Source organism: Cynocephalus volans, chromosome 11 (assembly GCF_027409185.1).
Source record: "Cynocephalus volans isolate mCynVol1 chromosome 11, mCynVol1.pri, whole genome shotgun sequence".
Lineage (NCBI taxonomy): Eukaryota > Metazoa > Chordata > Mammalia > Dermoptera > Cynocephalidae > Cynocephalus > Cynocephalus volans.
In genome coordinates this window covers 92,136,453-92,150,586 of record NC_084470.1, presented here as the reverse complement: position 1 = coordinate 92,150,586, position 14,134 = coordinate 92,136,453, and the positions used below count along the sequence as shown (strand labels likewise).

The following is a 14,134-nucleotide window of genomic DNA, read 5'->3' as shown; positions in this document are numbered from 1 at the left end:
CGGGGCAAGGGAGCTCATCTTGTCAGCCTAGCCGCTCCACCGCAGAGACACATGCAGGCAACGTGGATAGAAAAGCAGCGTCTGCCTTTATTCAAGTCCTGTTCCCCGCCCCAGGTCCCTTCCCGCATCCGGGCCCGGAATACCCGAGGGCTGGAAGCAGCTGACCAGGGCGGGCTGAAGGGCCCGGGACACTTGCTCGGCCATCTCCCGGAGCCCCCCGGGGCGGGGGGCGCCGGGCCTCTGCAGGGCCCCTAGGAAGTCGGGCAGCTGCGAGGGCAGTGAGAAGACGGGCACGGTGCGGAAAAGGGTGGGCACGGCGTCCGGGTGGAGCAGTCCGTCGAAGCAGGCCCCCACGTAGCGGCCCGGCGCCCGGCCCTGCAGGAAATCGGGCAGCACGCAGCTGAGCGAGGCGGCGAAGGCGTCGTGCGGGCTGTGCGCCCGGGGCGCGGCCGCCCCGTCCTGCAGCCACTCGCCGCACAGCGCCACGGCCCCGGGCGTGAAAAGCAGGACCACCGTGCCGCCCTCCTGCAGGGTCTGGCGTCGCTGCGCGTGGAACCAGGCCAGGGGTCCTTGCGCGCTCAGTTCACGACGGCTCCATAGGTCCACGGCTACGCGCAGCGGTAACCGACACAGCGCCGAAGCCAAGGCGCCCACCAGGCGCTCGAAGCCCGCGTCATCGGCGGAGTAGAGGAGCAGGGCCGCTCGGCCCCTGGCGGCCGCTGCTAGAGAGAACAGAGGAGGAGGGAGGGGGTGAGATGGCCAGAGGCCCGGGCGGCGGCCCCCCGCCCCGCGCCTGCTCACACTCACCCCCCAAGCGGATGTCCTGCTTCAAGAGCCTCAGCCACCCTGTTAGGGGAGAGGGATGGGGGCAGCCAGTGAGCATGGCCACCGCCTTCCCTCGGAGAAACTCCCAGGCCCATTCTGGTCATGCCCCTGGGGATCGGGGGCCGAGAAGCGCTCACCTTTCACGTGGTCCCTTTTGAAAAGGAGGAGGAGGAAAAGCGCAGAGACTAAAAGTAGGCAGGCCAGCCACACCAGGGCCCAGCGCTTGTGGATGTCTGGGAGACCCAGGGAAGAAGACGAGTTAGTAAGAAACCCTACACTTCTACTCCACAGAGGAGAGAAACAGGCTTACAGAAATAAAGTGATTTGCCCAAAGTCCACAACACAGCGTCAGAGCCTGGATGTGAACATAGCTCATCTGTTTGGGTGACCTTGGATAAGTGACTTCACCTCTGCCTCAGTTTTCACCTCTGTAAACTTGGGATAACAACAGTACCTACTTCATGAGGTTGTTGTGAGTACTAAATATATTAATACACATAAAGCACTTATTGTTGAGTATAGTTAAGTGCTCAAGTGGCAGCTAATATTGTCCCCTAACCCTAGGGTTGTTGGGCCCTTGACCTTGCTGTCTTGGATGACTGCAATAGCCTCATAACTGGTGTCCCTGCCCTGTCTTTTTTGTCTCTGATCCATTCCATTCACCCAGAGAGCTTTTAAAAATATGCTTGTTGGGCCGGCCCGTGGCTCACTCGGGAGAGTGCGGTGCTAATAACACCAAGGCCCCGGGTTCGGATCCCATATACAGATGGCCGGTTCGCTCACTGGGTGAGCGTGGTGCTGACCACACCAAGTCAAGGGTTAAGATCCCCTTACCGGTCATCTTTTAAAAAAAATAAAAAATAAAAAAAAATAAAAATATGCTTGTTACTGGCCAGCTGCAAAAAAAATAACATATATATATGTTGTATATATTTGATTATAACTCTTTGGGAAGTTTCTGCTGCTCTAAATATAAAATCCAAATTCCCTTCATAACTGCTGCATCTTCATCTCATGACAGGCCCATCTGCCCTAGCCACACTGGCCACCTTGGAGTTCATCAAAAAAGTACCCCACAGTCTCCACAAAAATTCATCTCTACCCACTTCACCTAGCTCAACCTTAGAGTGTGGCTGGAAACTTTCCTCCTCACCCCACCAAGGTCAAGTCCTTATTTTACACATTTATAGCATTGAACACTTTATAGTGTTTCAATAACTCACATGATTTTGAGTTCATGCTTTTGTATATGCTTCAATAGCTCGCACTTACTAAATATAAGTAGTGATTGTTTGGCTCATGTCTTTCTAGTTTTCTGTGGGTGAGAGCAGGAATTGTATGCATCTTCTTGGTGATCCTGGAATCCCTACAGGCTCTCATCTTTTTTTTTTTTTTTTTTTTTTTTTTTATAAAGATGACCGGTAAGGGGATCTTAACCCTTGACTTGGTGTTGTCAGCACCACGCTCTCCCAAGTGAGCTAACCGGTCATCCCTATATGGGATCCAAACCCATGGCCTTGGTGTTATCAGCACCACACTCTCCCAAGTGAGCCACAGGCTGGCCCCTCATCATGTTTTTTGAATCAATGAAGGAAGACCTGATTTATCTGAGCCTGGGAAGGACAAGGTCATTGCCCCCAGGAGTGGTCTCTGTCAAGATTCCAGCTCCTGGTACAGAAAGGAAGGGCAGTTCCTGTAATACTCACACTTGTCCATGGGACAGGCCCACAGAGCTCCCATGTCATCATCCCATAGCTGTAAGATACAAACAGAACCAAGTCCAGAGCCTCCAGCTTGTTGTTCAATACCCACCAAGTTCTGGTGAGCCTGATTTCCAATTCCCATCCTCAACTATGCATGTCCCCCCCACCCCCCTCGCATACAGCCAGTTCCTGCAGCTTCTCTGCCTTTGCTTATGCTGTGCTGCTGCCTGGGCTAGGACTTCCTCCATACCAAACCTGGCCCGCAGGAAGAATCCTTCCTTGAAGCTCTCTCTGGAACCCAACACTTAGCACCTATGGATGTGACTGATTATCTGTTTACTGGTCTCTAGTCAGCAGTGAGCTCCCTGGGGACAGGAACTGTGCTTCTTCTACTCTTAATGTCCCCAGGGCTACCTAGACACAAAATAAGTACAAATAGATTGTAGATGAGTTCTAGCTTTAGGCCTGTTGCCCTTGGGCATTGGGGCAGGGTCCTCCTGCCACCTACTCACCTGCAGACACTGGCCTGACTGGAGATCTTGAAGTAACTCCTCTCCAAGGCGAGCTGCCCTCTGCCAAGCCAAGGGATGGGGGATTGTCACCTGGGGGCACCACTGAGGAGACCACCAGGCTACAGCTGGGCAGAATGGGGGTGAGGGGAAGGGCTGGGAGACTTTTGAGAGGCCACCAAGAATAGGGTCCAGGTTTGAGTCACCCCCATGTTCCCAGAGACCAGCACAAAGCCTGGCACAGAATAGGGGAATATTGGATGGAGTACAATTTGAGACCAGGTTTGAGATGGAACTGAAGAGGTCTATGGAGGAGGGTCCTTCAACCCTCACCGTGGAGGCCCTGCTGGGCAGTAGAATACAGCCACTGGGTTCCAAAGCACAGAGTGATCTGTTATCCTGAAGGCCTCGTGTCTCCACCAGCAGCATATCATCCTTCAGTGGCCCCAGGGAGTCTGGAAGGAGAGAGGCCACTCTAAGTGAGGCCCAGCCTTGCTAAGAATTGCCATTTGTCCCCCCTCCATGCCCTGACCTTCACTGCCAGGAGCCGGCACCTCCAGGGTTCACCCCTACTGCAGCAGCCCTGCCCCAGCCTCCCCCAGGCCCCACTTACCAGCCCACAAGCACTCTTGCAGCTGCAGCTTCTCCCAGCTGCTCACCTGCTTGGAAGGGGCCGGGGTTAGAGGCACTAGGAAAAGCAAGAGCCAAGGCCAGAAAGACCAGAAGGGAAGAGGCAGGCAAGAGGAGGCCCGTCGGGTTGGGAGTCTGCTCTCTGGACCTGACCACAGGCAGATGTGAGTTCAAGGCTGGATAATTAGGAGTCACTCCACCTTTCTCAGCCTCAGCTTTATGAGGTCATCTGTGCTATAGCTCTTTTCATGTCTTATGAAGCGTTTTATACATTCCCTTCGCATCTAACCACCTTCTCAAAGAGAAGATTCCCTTCTCACCTGACCACCCCACTTAAGATTGCAAACCCAATCCTTCCTTATCCCTCCATATTTTCCCGTAGTATTTGCATACAATTTTAACATACTGCATAATTTACTTACTATGTCTATTGTCCATTTTTCTCCATTAGAACATAATCAGTTTTATGAGGGTGGGGACATTTATTAGTTTTAGTCACTGTCAAGTGCCTAAAACAGTGCCTGGCACATAGTAGATGCTCAATAAATCTTGAACAAATGAATATTTTTATAATCACCCTTTGAAGTGGTAGAGCAACCCATTCTACAGATTGGGAAACAGGATGATGATAGCAATAATAAAAACAGCTAACATTTATTGAGCATTTAGTCTGTGCCAGTCCCTAAGGTGAAGCACTTCTCCAAGCACTTCCCTGAGGCCTAGTAACTATCGCCCATCTGCATTAAACAGATAAAGAGGCTGACGTTCAGAGAGGTCGAGCAACTTGTTTAGGGTCCCATGCACTGCTAAAGTAAATAGTGGAACTCCCAGAAAGGAAGCCGTAACCACTATACAGTAGGGGCCCAAGAATAAAGTGGGTGCAGAGGACAGTGACTTGTCTGGGGGTCTGTGCGAGGTCCACCCCCAGCCCATCGCTCTGGCGCCCCTTCTGACCTGGACACAGAGGTTAGGGTGGCCTTTCAGCACAGGGAACTTGCGGGCCTTCTGTAGAAAGCGAGGGGAATGGGTGGGGTCACGAAAGGTGGCCCCTGGGCTCCCCTTTCTCCCCCCAACCCCGGGCGCCACAGACCGCATCTCTTACGTTCACAGTGACATTCTCCCAGGACAAAGGTGGGACAAGCGGCTGGCAGGAGCCCCAGCCCGGTGCCCGCCAGCACAGCACCGCCTCGGCGGGCAGCGAGCAGGGTGCGTCCAGCCGCCAGCTCTGCGAAGGTAGCAGCTGAAGCCGGGCGGCACGCCAGAGGTTCTGGTGTGCGCGGGGGTCTGCAGGGAGAGGGTGCGGGTCACCGCGAGCCACGCACCCACCGACCCTGGCCTCCGGCCAGTTCACTCACCATCCTTGAAGGGGCAGATGCTTGTCCTGACGGAGTCGGGCTCCAGGGGCCACACCTGAAAAGGAAACAGGGCTCGGCTCAGGTCAGTTCGACCTAGCCAACCCTGCATGAGTATGTGCCAGGCCCCTGCTAAGCACTGGGGACGCATTCATTCAGCCGGTATTTCACAAGGGTCTCCTCGCCTTTTACAAAGCCCTAGAGGGACACACATTTATTCTTCCAGCAAACACTATTCCGAACACTGGCAACATCTTATCTCGACAAATTTTTAATAAGTGCCCACTATGTGTCTTAGCAGTATGGTAGGCACAGGGGACATTTGGTAATTAATTTCAATTCATTCCACAGTCATTTTGTGAGCACCTATGTGCTGTTTCAGACACTAAAGACATATTCGTTCAATCTTTCAATAGACCTTTTTTGTTTGTTTTTTGCTTCTTCGTTGGCTTGATCCCAACCCTTGACCTTGGTATTACAAGGTTGAGCTCTAACCAAATGAGCTAACTAGCCACCCTCGATACTTTTTTTTTTTTTTTGAAGATGATCGGTAAGGGGATCTTAACCCTTGACTTGGTGTTGTTAGCACCACGCTCACCCAGTGAGTGAACCGGCCATCCCTATATGGGATCCGAACCTGTGGCCTTGGTGTTATCAGCACCGCACTCTCCCGAGTGAGCCACAAGCCCGCCCCCTTGACAGACTTTTTAAGAGCACCTATTATGTGATTAGCCCTGTGTTAAGCACTCTAGATAATTTAACTTATTCATCAAACCTTTCATTATTTATTTATTTTTTTGGTGGCTGGCCGGTACAGAGATCTGAACCCTTGACCTTGGTGTTATACAGCCACTCTCTAACCAACTGAGCTAACCAACCAGCCCAAACCTTTATTTAAGAGCACCTACTATGTAGCAGGCATTGTGCTTCATCTCAGGGACATTTTTTTTTTTATTTTATTTTTAAATTTTTTTTGAAAAGATGACCAGTAAAGGGATCTTAACCCTTGACTTGGTGTTGTTAGCATCACGCTCTTCCAAGTGAGCTAACTGGCCATCCCTATATAGGGATCCGAACCCGTGGCCTTGGTGTTATCAGCACCACACTCTCCCAAATGAGCTACAGGCTGGCCCTCAAGGACATTTAAATCACAGCAAATATTTCATGAACATCTGCTATGTATTCTATTGCTGTACTAGGCAGTAGAGATTCATTCACTCATTCAACAATTAGCACCCACTGTATGCCAGACACTGTGCAAGGCTCTGGCAAAGTCATTACACTTGAATTAGATATGATTTACTTGCCTTCAAGAAAGTCATAAACTTAGGGCCGGCCAGTGGCTCACTCGGGAGAGTGCGCTGGTGATAACACTAAGGCCACGGGTTTGGACCCTATATAGGGATGGCCAGTTGGCTCACTGGCTGAGCGTGGTGCTGACCACACCAAGCCAAGGGTTAAGATCCCCTTACCGGTCATCTTTTGAAAAAAAAAAAAAAGAAACAAACTCACAGTTATAGTAAGGATAAAACATGTATATAAATTAGTAAATCAGTCACTTTTCAGAAATATTTATTGAGCATCTGTTGTGTGCAAGAAGAAATTAGATGTCCAAATAAGAAAGGAAGTGGTAAATGGACAAGGAAGGACAGAAGTACAAGGGGACCTGGAGCTAGGAGAGGCCAGGTGGTTAGGGAAAAGCTTTGAGAAAGAGGTAACATGTGAACTGGGAGGACTTGGTTGTATGGAAAAGGGGTGAGTGCATTTCAGGTAGTAGGAATGGCCTGAGCAAAGGCAGAGAGGTGGGTATATCTTGGTTAGTAGCTCTGTTGGATGTAACAAAGTCCCATGAAGGGAAATTGTGGGGAAAATATAGTGAAAAAGGTGCAGCTGGGGGCAGACTATGGGGCCCAGAATGCCAAGGAGGTGGGGCTGGAGGTTACTGAAACAGTCTAAAGGAGAGATGGTAGAGACCCAAACTGGACTGAAATGGAGAGGAGGGGGAAAGAGAATGAGAGACATTAGTGTCAGAGGTAAAATGAATGAGACTTGATGACCAATTAAATGTACAATAAGAGGGAGAGAAAAGAGCCAACATGTTTTAGCTTGGAGGTGGCACACTTCCCTATAACAGCCCTATGAGGCTGGTACTATTATTATTCCCATTTTACAGATAGAAAACAGGCTTAGACAAGTAAAGTGACTTTCCCAAGGTCACACAGCTAAAAAATGGCAAGATCCAGGATTCAAACCAATCTGAGTCCACAGCACATGCTCTGCCCTCCAGGGGAGAACAGAGAGGGAATTGGAGGAGTAGAGGAAGTCTTCAAGGAAGAGGTGACATCTACATGGGGCTATGAAGCATAAGTAGGAGTCCTGTGGATGGAAGAATAGGAAGAGGCAGAAGGCACAGGACAGCAAAGGTCAAGAGAGGGCCAGCCACCACAGGGAGCCATGGGCTCTACCTCAAAGAGGAGTGTGGATGGTGGTGAGACCAGGAAGGTGGGGACCGCATCCCTCCTAATCTCCCTAATTCCCTGGCACCCAGTTGTACTCTGCACCTACCTGAATACAGAGGCAGGGAACTAGGTCTGTGAAGTTCAAGGTAATAGTCTGCGGCCCAGTCTGTGGAACAAGCAGAAAGAGGGAAGTTGGAGAAGATAAGGAAAAGGTAGAAGGGGAGAGCAAAGTCGAGGACCTGAGGCAGGCAGAAGTTCCCCCACCAATGTCCCCTTGCTTTGGGTATGTCCTCTTCCGAGATCCCCTTTGATAATGCATGCGCACCCTTAGCATAGGCATTAGCCTCAAGTGAGAATGGACTTGGGGAGAGGGAGTCCTCACCAGGTTTTTGTGCCACCAGGGTTTTGGGGGGCCCTGGACCTGATTCCAGTACAGGGAAAGGCCAAAGTGCTGTTCCTCAGAGACATCCAGAACCAAGCGCACATTGTCACCATCTGCAGACATGTTGAGCCAGGGCAGGGCTGATGGGGGAAGTAGAGAAAAAGAGGACAGCTTAGACTTCCTTCACCTCTTCTGCACACTCAAGCCTGGGCCAGACCCACCAAATGACTCTTTGTTGTTTCCTTAAAAATCCTTAGACTGGGAGGGCCTTGGAGGGCAGAGCCTGTGTCCCCATCTCAGACCAAACTTTGTTCCTAGCAGCTGGCACAGGTCTGAGTCTGTGGAGACCCCAGTATGTGGTCTTGGGACAGCTCTTCTCCCTCTTTCTCCCTCTGCAGCCAGAAGGATCCTGTAAGGTCTTTAAAACAAATCTTTCAGGGCCAGCCCGTGGCTCACTTGGGAGAGTGCAGTGCTGATAACACCAAGGCCACGGGTTCGGATCCCTATATAGGGATGGCCGGGTAACTCACTGGGTGAGCGTGGTGCTGACTACACCAAGCCAAGGGTTAAGATCCCCTTACCGGTCATCTTTCAAAAATAAAAATAAAAAATAAATAAAATAAAACAAATCTTTCTCCTCTGGTCAGAACCCTCTGATGGCCCCAATATTACTCCCAGTAAAAGCTAGAGTCCCTACATTAGCCTGCAAGGCCCTACCAAATCTGGCCATTGTGACCTCTCTAACCTCATCTCCTAGTACTAGTGTCCTTAATTACTCTGCTGCAGACAACATTGGTCACCTTACTATTACTTAAACACACTCAACACACCCCTGCCCCAGGCCCTTTGCACTGCCTATTTCCTCTATCCTCAGATACTCACATGGCTCCTCCCTCACTTCCTTCAGGTCTTGGCTCACCAGTGAGGCCATCCCTGACTGCTGCAACTCTCAACCTTCCTATTCCCCTTCCCCAGATTTTCTCCATAGCTTTCGTCACCACTTCACTTACTGTATGCTTCACATCTCCATGTGTTTATTGTGTCCTTCCTGAACCCCATCCAAGCCTCAACTCCCAGCTCCATGAGGGCAGGGATTTTTGTCAGTCTTGTTTATTGATTTATCGCCAATGTCTAGGGCTGTACCTGATACAGAGTATTTGTTCAATAAATATCTGTTGAATAAGTAAAACAATGTGGTTTTTATTGTTGTTTTTTTTTTAAAGATGACCGGTAAGAGGATCTTAACCCTTGACTTGGTGTTGTCAGCACCACGCTCTCCCAAGTGAGCCAACTGGCCATCCCTCTATAAGGATCTGAACCCGTGGCCTTGGTGTTATCAGCACCGCACTCTCCCAAGTGAGCCATGGGCTGGCCCTAAGCAATGTTTACTGAATGAATGAAGAAATGGAATGCATGATGTATATCTGTGTTTTCAAAACTCTGGTGCTGAGTAGTCTTTCATAGATTGCCAAGGAAGCAGGCCAAGTTTATGTTTAGAGAACCCAAAAGAAAATGAGGTTGAAAAAATTTAATAGTTCAAAAAAAAATCACAGTGTTTATATCTTTTTTTTTTTTTTCTTTTTAAAAGATGACCAGTAAGGGGATCTTAACCCTTGTCTTGGTGTTATCAGCACCACACTCTCCCGAGTGAGCCACTGCCTGCCCCACAGTGTTTATATATTGATTTTGGTGCTAATTATGCAAGTATATATATATGTAAAAACTAACACAACTGGGGCTGGCCTGTTAGCTCAGTTGGTTGGAGCGTAGTGCTGATAACACCAAGGTCCCGGGTTCAATCCCTTTACTGGCCGGCTGACCAAAAAAGTCCAAAAATTAAACAATTGAACTGGACATTAAAATTAATGCACTTTATACACTTTTCTGTGTATGTTATTCACAACAAAAAAGAAAATACAAAACAAAGAATGAACAAAACAGAAAAAATAAGAACCTTGACTTTCTTAGCCCTTATTTCACATTTAATATTTTAAAAATTTTGCTGTGTAGAAGGGGGCACCAAAACTTGACAATGCCTTGGTCTGCTAGAAGTTCCTGGTTACGAATAGATATTTATTATAAGGAGTGAGAGATTCATCTCTATATTCCCAGTGTCTGGCACAGAGTAGCAGCTACTGCACTTCATGTGCTATGGATGGATGGAAGAATGAATGAATGTGTTCTGTGAGCTTCCGGGTTGTGTCAGCCCAGATCTGAAGCTGGCTCCAAGGGTCCCTCACACTCCAGACCTTGCCCTCCCTCTTCCCAGCCCACTGACCCTAGCCCCTACCCCAGCAGCTCTGGATGCTGTCCCGGACTTCGAGCCCCCTGCAGTCTGAGGAGAGATCACAGAAAAGCCTCCAGTGGGGCTGGAGGCCAAGGAAAGAAGAGGGGAGATCCAACCGGGGGCGGGGGAGGGCACTGGGGAGGAGTCCCTGTCCCCAAATACCACCCACATCTATCCAGTGCACAAAGCCCCTTCTCCAATAGCTGGAAAGCCATGTCACCTTGGGAGAAGAGGCCCAAGGGACTGACTCTCAGAAGTATGTAAGCTCAGACCCCTGCCTGAGAGTTAACAGGACAAGGAAGAGGGTGAATGCAGGAGGGAAGTGGCGAGAGGGGACAGAGACTAGGGAGGCCAGGACTTAGGGGCCCTGAGGCTCTGGGGCCACTCACCAGGCAGCTGCTGTGTGATGTTGAGTTCCTTCTGGTACCTGGGCTGCGTGTAGGACCAGATTCGCACCTCACTGCCCAGAGCAGCCTCGAAGCAGTCGTATACTACAGAGCCCTGTGAGAAGAGCGGTGGGGCAAGGTGGTGCCGGAGGGCTCAGAATCCAGGCCAAGGGCTGTGGGCTTCTCTGCGAGGACCACTCTGTGCACCACCCTTCTTCCGCAACCAATGAGTGTATTTTTACTACCATTAAAGTTTCCTTCAAGGGTCCTCCATTCTAAAGTAAACATCCTCAGGAAGGGTGTCAGCAGGGCAGGAATAGGCCCCAGCTTTTTGAGCCCTTGCCCCTACCTCTGCTGTCCTGGATCACCTGGCCAAATCTAAGGGGATAAGACACCCCAACACAAATGTGGAACACCCCTCCCCACAGAAATGGTTTTTACTCCCACTGCCTCAGTGGTCCTCACGATTGCCTTGTAGGGTGAGCCAAGCAGATGTTCTCCTAGTTTACAGTTTTCCAGATAAGAGAATATTGGCTGTGGGCTGGTGGCTGGAGGAGAAGTCAAAGGGTTGAGTGATTTGGCCCCAACTACATGTGGCCTCCTGAGGCAGGGAGAAGCCCCAATAGCCTGCACCATGGTGAATACCATGTATGATAGGAAGAACACTAGTCCAAGAGTCCAGAGAAGTGAATCCAGCCCACAGACTGCTCCTCTCCAAGCCTCAACTTTCTCTATCTGAAAAATGAGGGAAAAATATTGCCTAGTTTGTGGGGTAGTTTTGAGGATTGTAAAAGAAAGGAAAAATTAAATTTTTTGAGACCCTTTGGCACTGGGCATTACACCAGGTGTTTTACAGGTATCAACTTATTTAGTTCTCAGAACAGCCAAATGAGGTAGGACTATTCTTTTTTTTTTTTTTTTTAAGGTGGTCAAAAAACTTTAACAGACATTTCACAAAGGAAGTTACACAAATAGCCAATGACAAACCAGCCAGCCACCCCCCCAAAAAAAGATGCAAATAGCCAATGAGCATGTGAAAAAGCACTCAATTTCATCAGTCATCAAGGATGTATGATTAAAACTATGATGATAAACCACTACTACATAGTAGGATGGTTAAAATTTAAAATGACAACACCAAGTGTTAGTAAAGATAGGAAGTAACTGGAATTCTCATACACAGCTGATAGGAGTGGAGAGAATTATATTAAGTGAAACAAGTCAGGCACAGAAAGAGAAATACCACATGTTCTCACTTATTGGTGGGAGATAAAAATAAATAAATAAATTCACACACACACACACACACACACACACACAAAAGAAAAAAAAAAAACCGGAGGGGAGAAGAAGACATAACAATTACAATTCCTTGAAGTTGACATGACAAGCATACAGAAAGGACATTGTTGGATGGGAGGGTGGAGAGGGAGGAGGGAGGGAGGTTCGGTAATGGGCCACAATAATCAACCACATTGTATATCGACAAAATAAAATTAAAAAAAAAAAAGAAGAGTAGAACCACCCCAGAAATTGCTTGGTGGTTTCTCACAAAGTCAAACATATGAGGTAGGACTATTTTTGTCCCCATTTTACAGACAGAAAAACTGAGGCATAAAGAGCTGAAAGGGGCTGGCCCGTGGCTAACTAGGGAGAGCGTGGTGCTGACAACACCAAGTCAAGGGTTAAGATCCCCTTACTAGTCACCTTTTTGGAAAAAAAAAAAAAGAGCTGAAAGGACTTGCCCACAGCTCTTATCAGAATCAGGACTTAGATAATGCATGTGAAAGTGTTTCATAGATTTCATATTTAGAAGGTGGTTATTTATTACTGTTATTATTATTTTGCATACCACAGACTGGCCAGGCTGCACAAGGGTAGCAGGCACTTGGACCTCCAGCAGGATGCAGCGGGTACTAGGGTAGGCCTGGAAGGAGAGCACGACTTGGGCCTGGAGAGAGACTGTGAGCAACAGGGCAGGGGCTGGTCAGGCCCAGGGGCATGGGCAAGGCCCTGGGGAGGGGCAGTTGGGCCAGCCGGTTTCTCCTCACCATTCCTAGGCTCCTCAAGCTCTGGGTCAGCTGCTCCTCCAAACTTTTCCTCATCTTCAGGCTCTTTCCAGTGCCCTGGAAGGACATGAAGCAAGGCCCAGGTCAGGCCCGCTGCTCTGGGCTGGCTTTGGGTTCGGCTTCCTTCTAGAAAGCCCAGGGCTGGGAAGCAGCGGCAAGGCCTGGAGAGATCAAGCTGGTCTGGGGTGGTCCTTCAGCCACGTCCTCCAAGAGAACACTGAGGATGCTCAGCAGATTCCCCAGTCCTCTTGCCCCCAGACATCCTTGCATGTGGGTATGCACAGTCACAGGATGACTCACTCACCATGCACAGCCAAGTGGACAGCCACACGCACACAGAGGTCACAGTCTGTCTTCTGGTGGCACCTCAGCACCAGCTCTGTCTGCAGGCGTGTAGGGACCAGCACGGGGCCTACAGTGGACACGATACTCCCAGGCAGGCAGAGCATGTCACCTTCTGTGTGTGAAGGGTAGGGTGGGAGCTGTTCAGAACCCAGAGTTAGGTGTCACCTTACACTCCCAGAGGGCCAAGGAGCTTGGCTTTTCCTGGGCCAAGGGTGGGTGGGGAGGGCATGGGACTGGGACAGCTCCCCTTGCTTCCACCAACCTTGGAAGTTGTTTTCTCTCTACAAGTAGGGATACTCACCCCAGAGGTGGCAGGAGAGGTCCTGGGAAGGAAGGCACGAAGAGTCAAAGTTGATGCCCTCAAATCTAAGCTCCCTTCACTTCCTGACCTCCTGCCCACCTCTGTCTGGGGCTCCCCATTCCAACCCCTTCCCAGAAGAAGACAGTCCTGTCTCTTGCCCCTTCACCCCCACCCCCACCCCCAAGCACCAGACAGACCAGCTGGGGCGGTTCTGACTGTGGCAGCAGTGACAGAAGCCAGGCTATGGCTTTGATGAGCCACAGACTGAACCCTGAGCTTTCCCCAATCCTTCCAGGGCCCTAGACTCACCCGAGAGCAGCGGACAGTGTCCTGAAGCCCCATAAGCCTTTCTAGAGAGAGGACCACAGGGCTTCGGCCCAGCGCCAAGGACAGCAAGAACCACGGCACAGGCATCTTCCAGGTGCCAGTAGCACCCAGGCCTGAGGCCCTGTCCTGCCCCCCCAAGGGGGGGGCAGACACTCCACCCCTGCCTCCACTCAGCCCCGGGTCTGTGGATGGCAGGGGCCAGAATTCCTAGGCAGCCTCCGGGGTCCCAGCGCTGGATAGCTTGCTCACTCCTTACTCCCGTCCCAGTTCCAGCCGGAGTGCTTTCGTTTTGGCTCCCAGCAGGCAGCTGGCTGTTCCCGCCCCCACCCTATCCCTCCCACAAATACCAGGCCTAGGAGCCAGCAGATTCGGACTGGGGTGGTGGCCTCACCTCCTCCTTCTTGCCTCTCCTCCTCCTCTGCTGACACCTGGCTGGGAGGGGCCCCTGGAGAAGGCTCTGGCCTGAGTAAGGGAGCTCTTACCCTGGGAGTCCCTAAGGAGGAAGGCTCCGACTAAGTGCATCCCAGGGACTGGGCAATCCGGGGGCATTTCTGCTTCC

The 14,134-nt window shown here is 50.4% G+C and overlaps 1 protein-coding gene across 10 annotated transcripts; it reads right to left on the bottom strand.

The window, feature by feature from the left end:
• Window positions 1-67: 67 nt before the first annotated feature.
• IL17RC (interleukin 17 receptor C) lies at window positions 68-13,841 on the bottom strand. 10 transcript variants are annotated; one of them, XM_063113764.1, is made up of 19 exons: window positions 13,558-13,841; window positions 13,249-13,270; window positions 12,907-13,059; window positions 12,585-12,659; window positions 12,386-12,495; window positions 10,537-10,648; window positions 10,151-10,195; window positions 7,861-8,000; window positions 7,585-7,644; window positions 5,023-5,077; window positions 4,770-4,951; window positions 4,622-4,672; window positions 3,651-3,696; window positions 3,371-3,492; window positions 3,041-3,100; window positions 2,532-2,580; window positions 963-1,058; window positions 808-846; window positions 68-722 (listed from the first exon to the last, which is right to left on the bottom strand). In XM_063113764.1, exons 1-19 carry the CDS (start codon window positions 13,660-13,662, stop codon window positions 88-90), a joined length of 2,157 nt encoding a protein of 718 aa, XP_062969834.1. In that variant the 5' UTR covers window positions 13,663-13,841; the 3' UTR covers window positions 68-87. The 10 variants fall into 10 exon arrangements, with proteins under 10 accessions (XP_062969834.1, XP_062969835.1, XP_062969836.1 ...); XM_063113765.1 differs by having other exon boundaries at window positions 68-719; XM_063113766.1 differs by lacking the exon at window positions 808-846.
• Window positions 13,842-14,134: the final 293 nt, after the last annotated feature.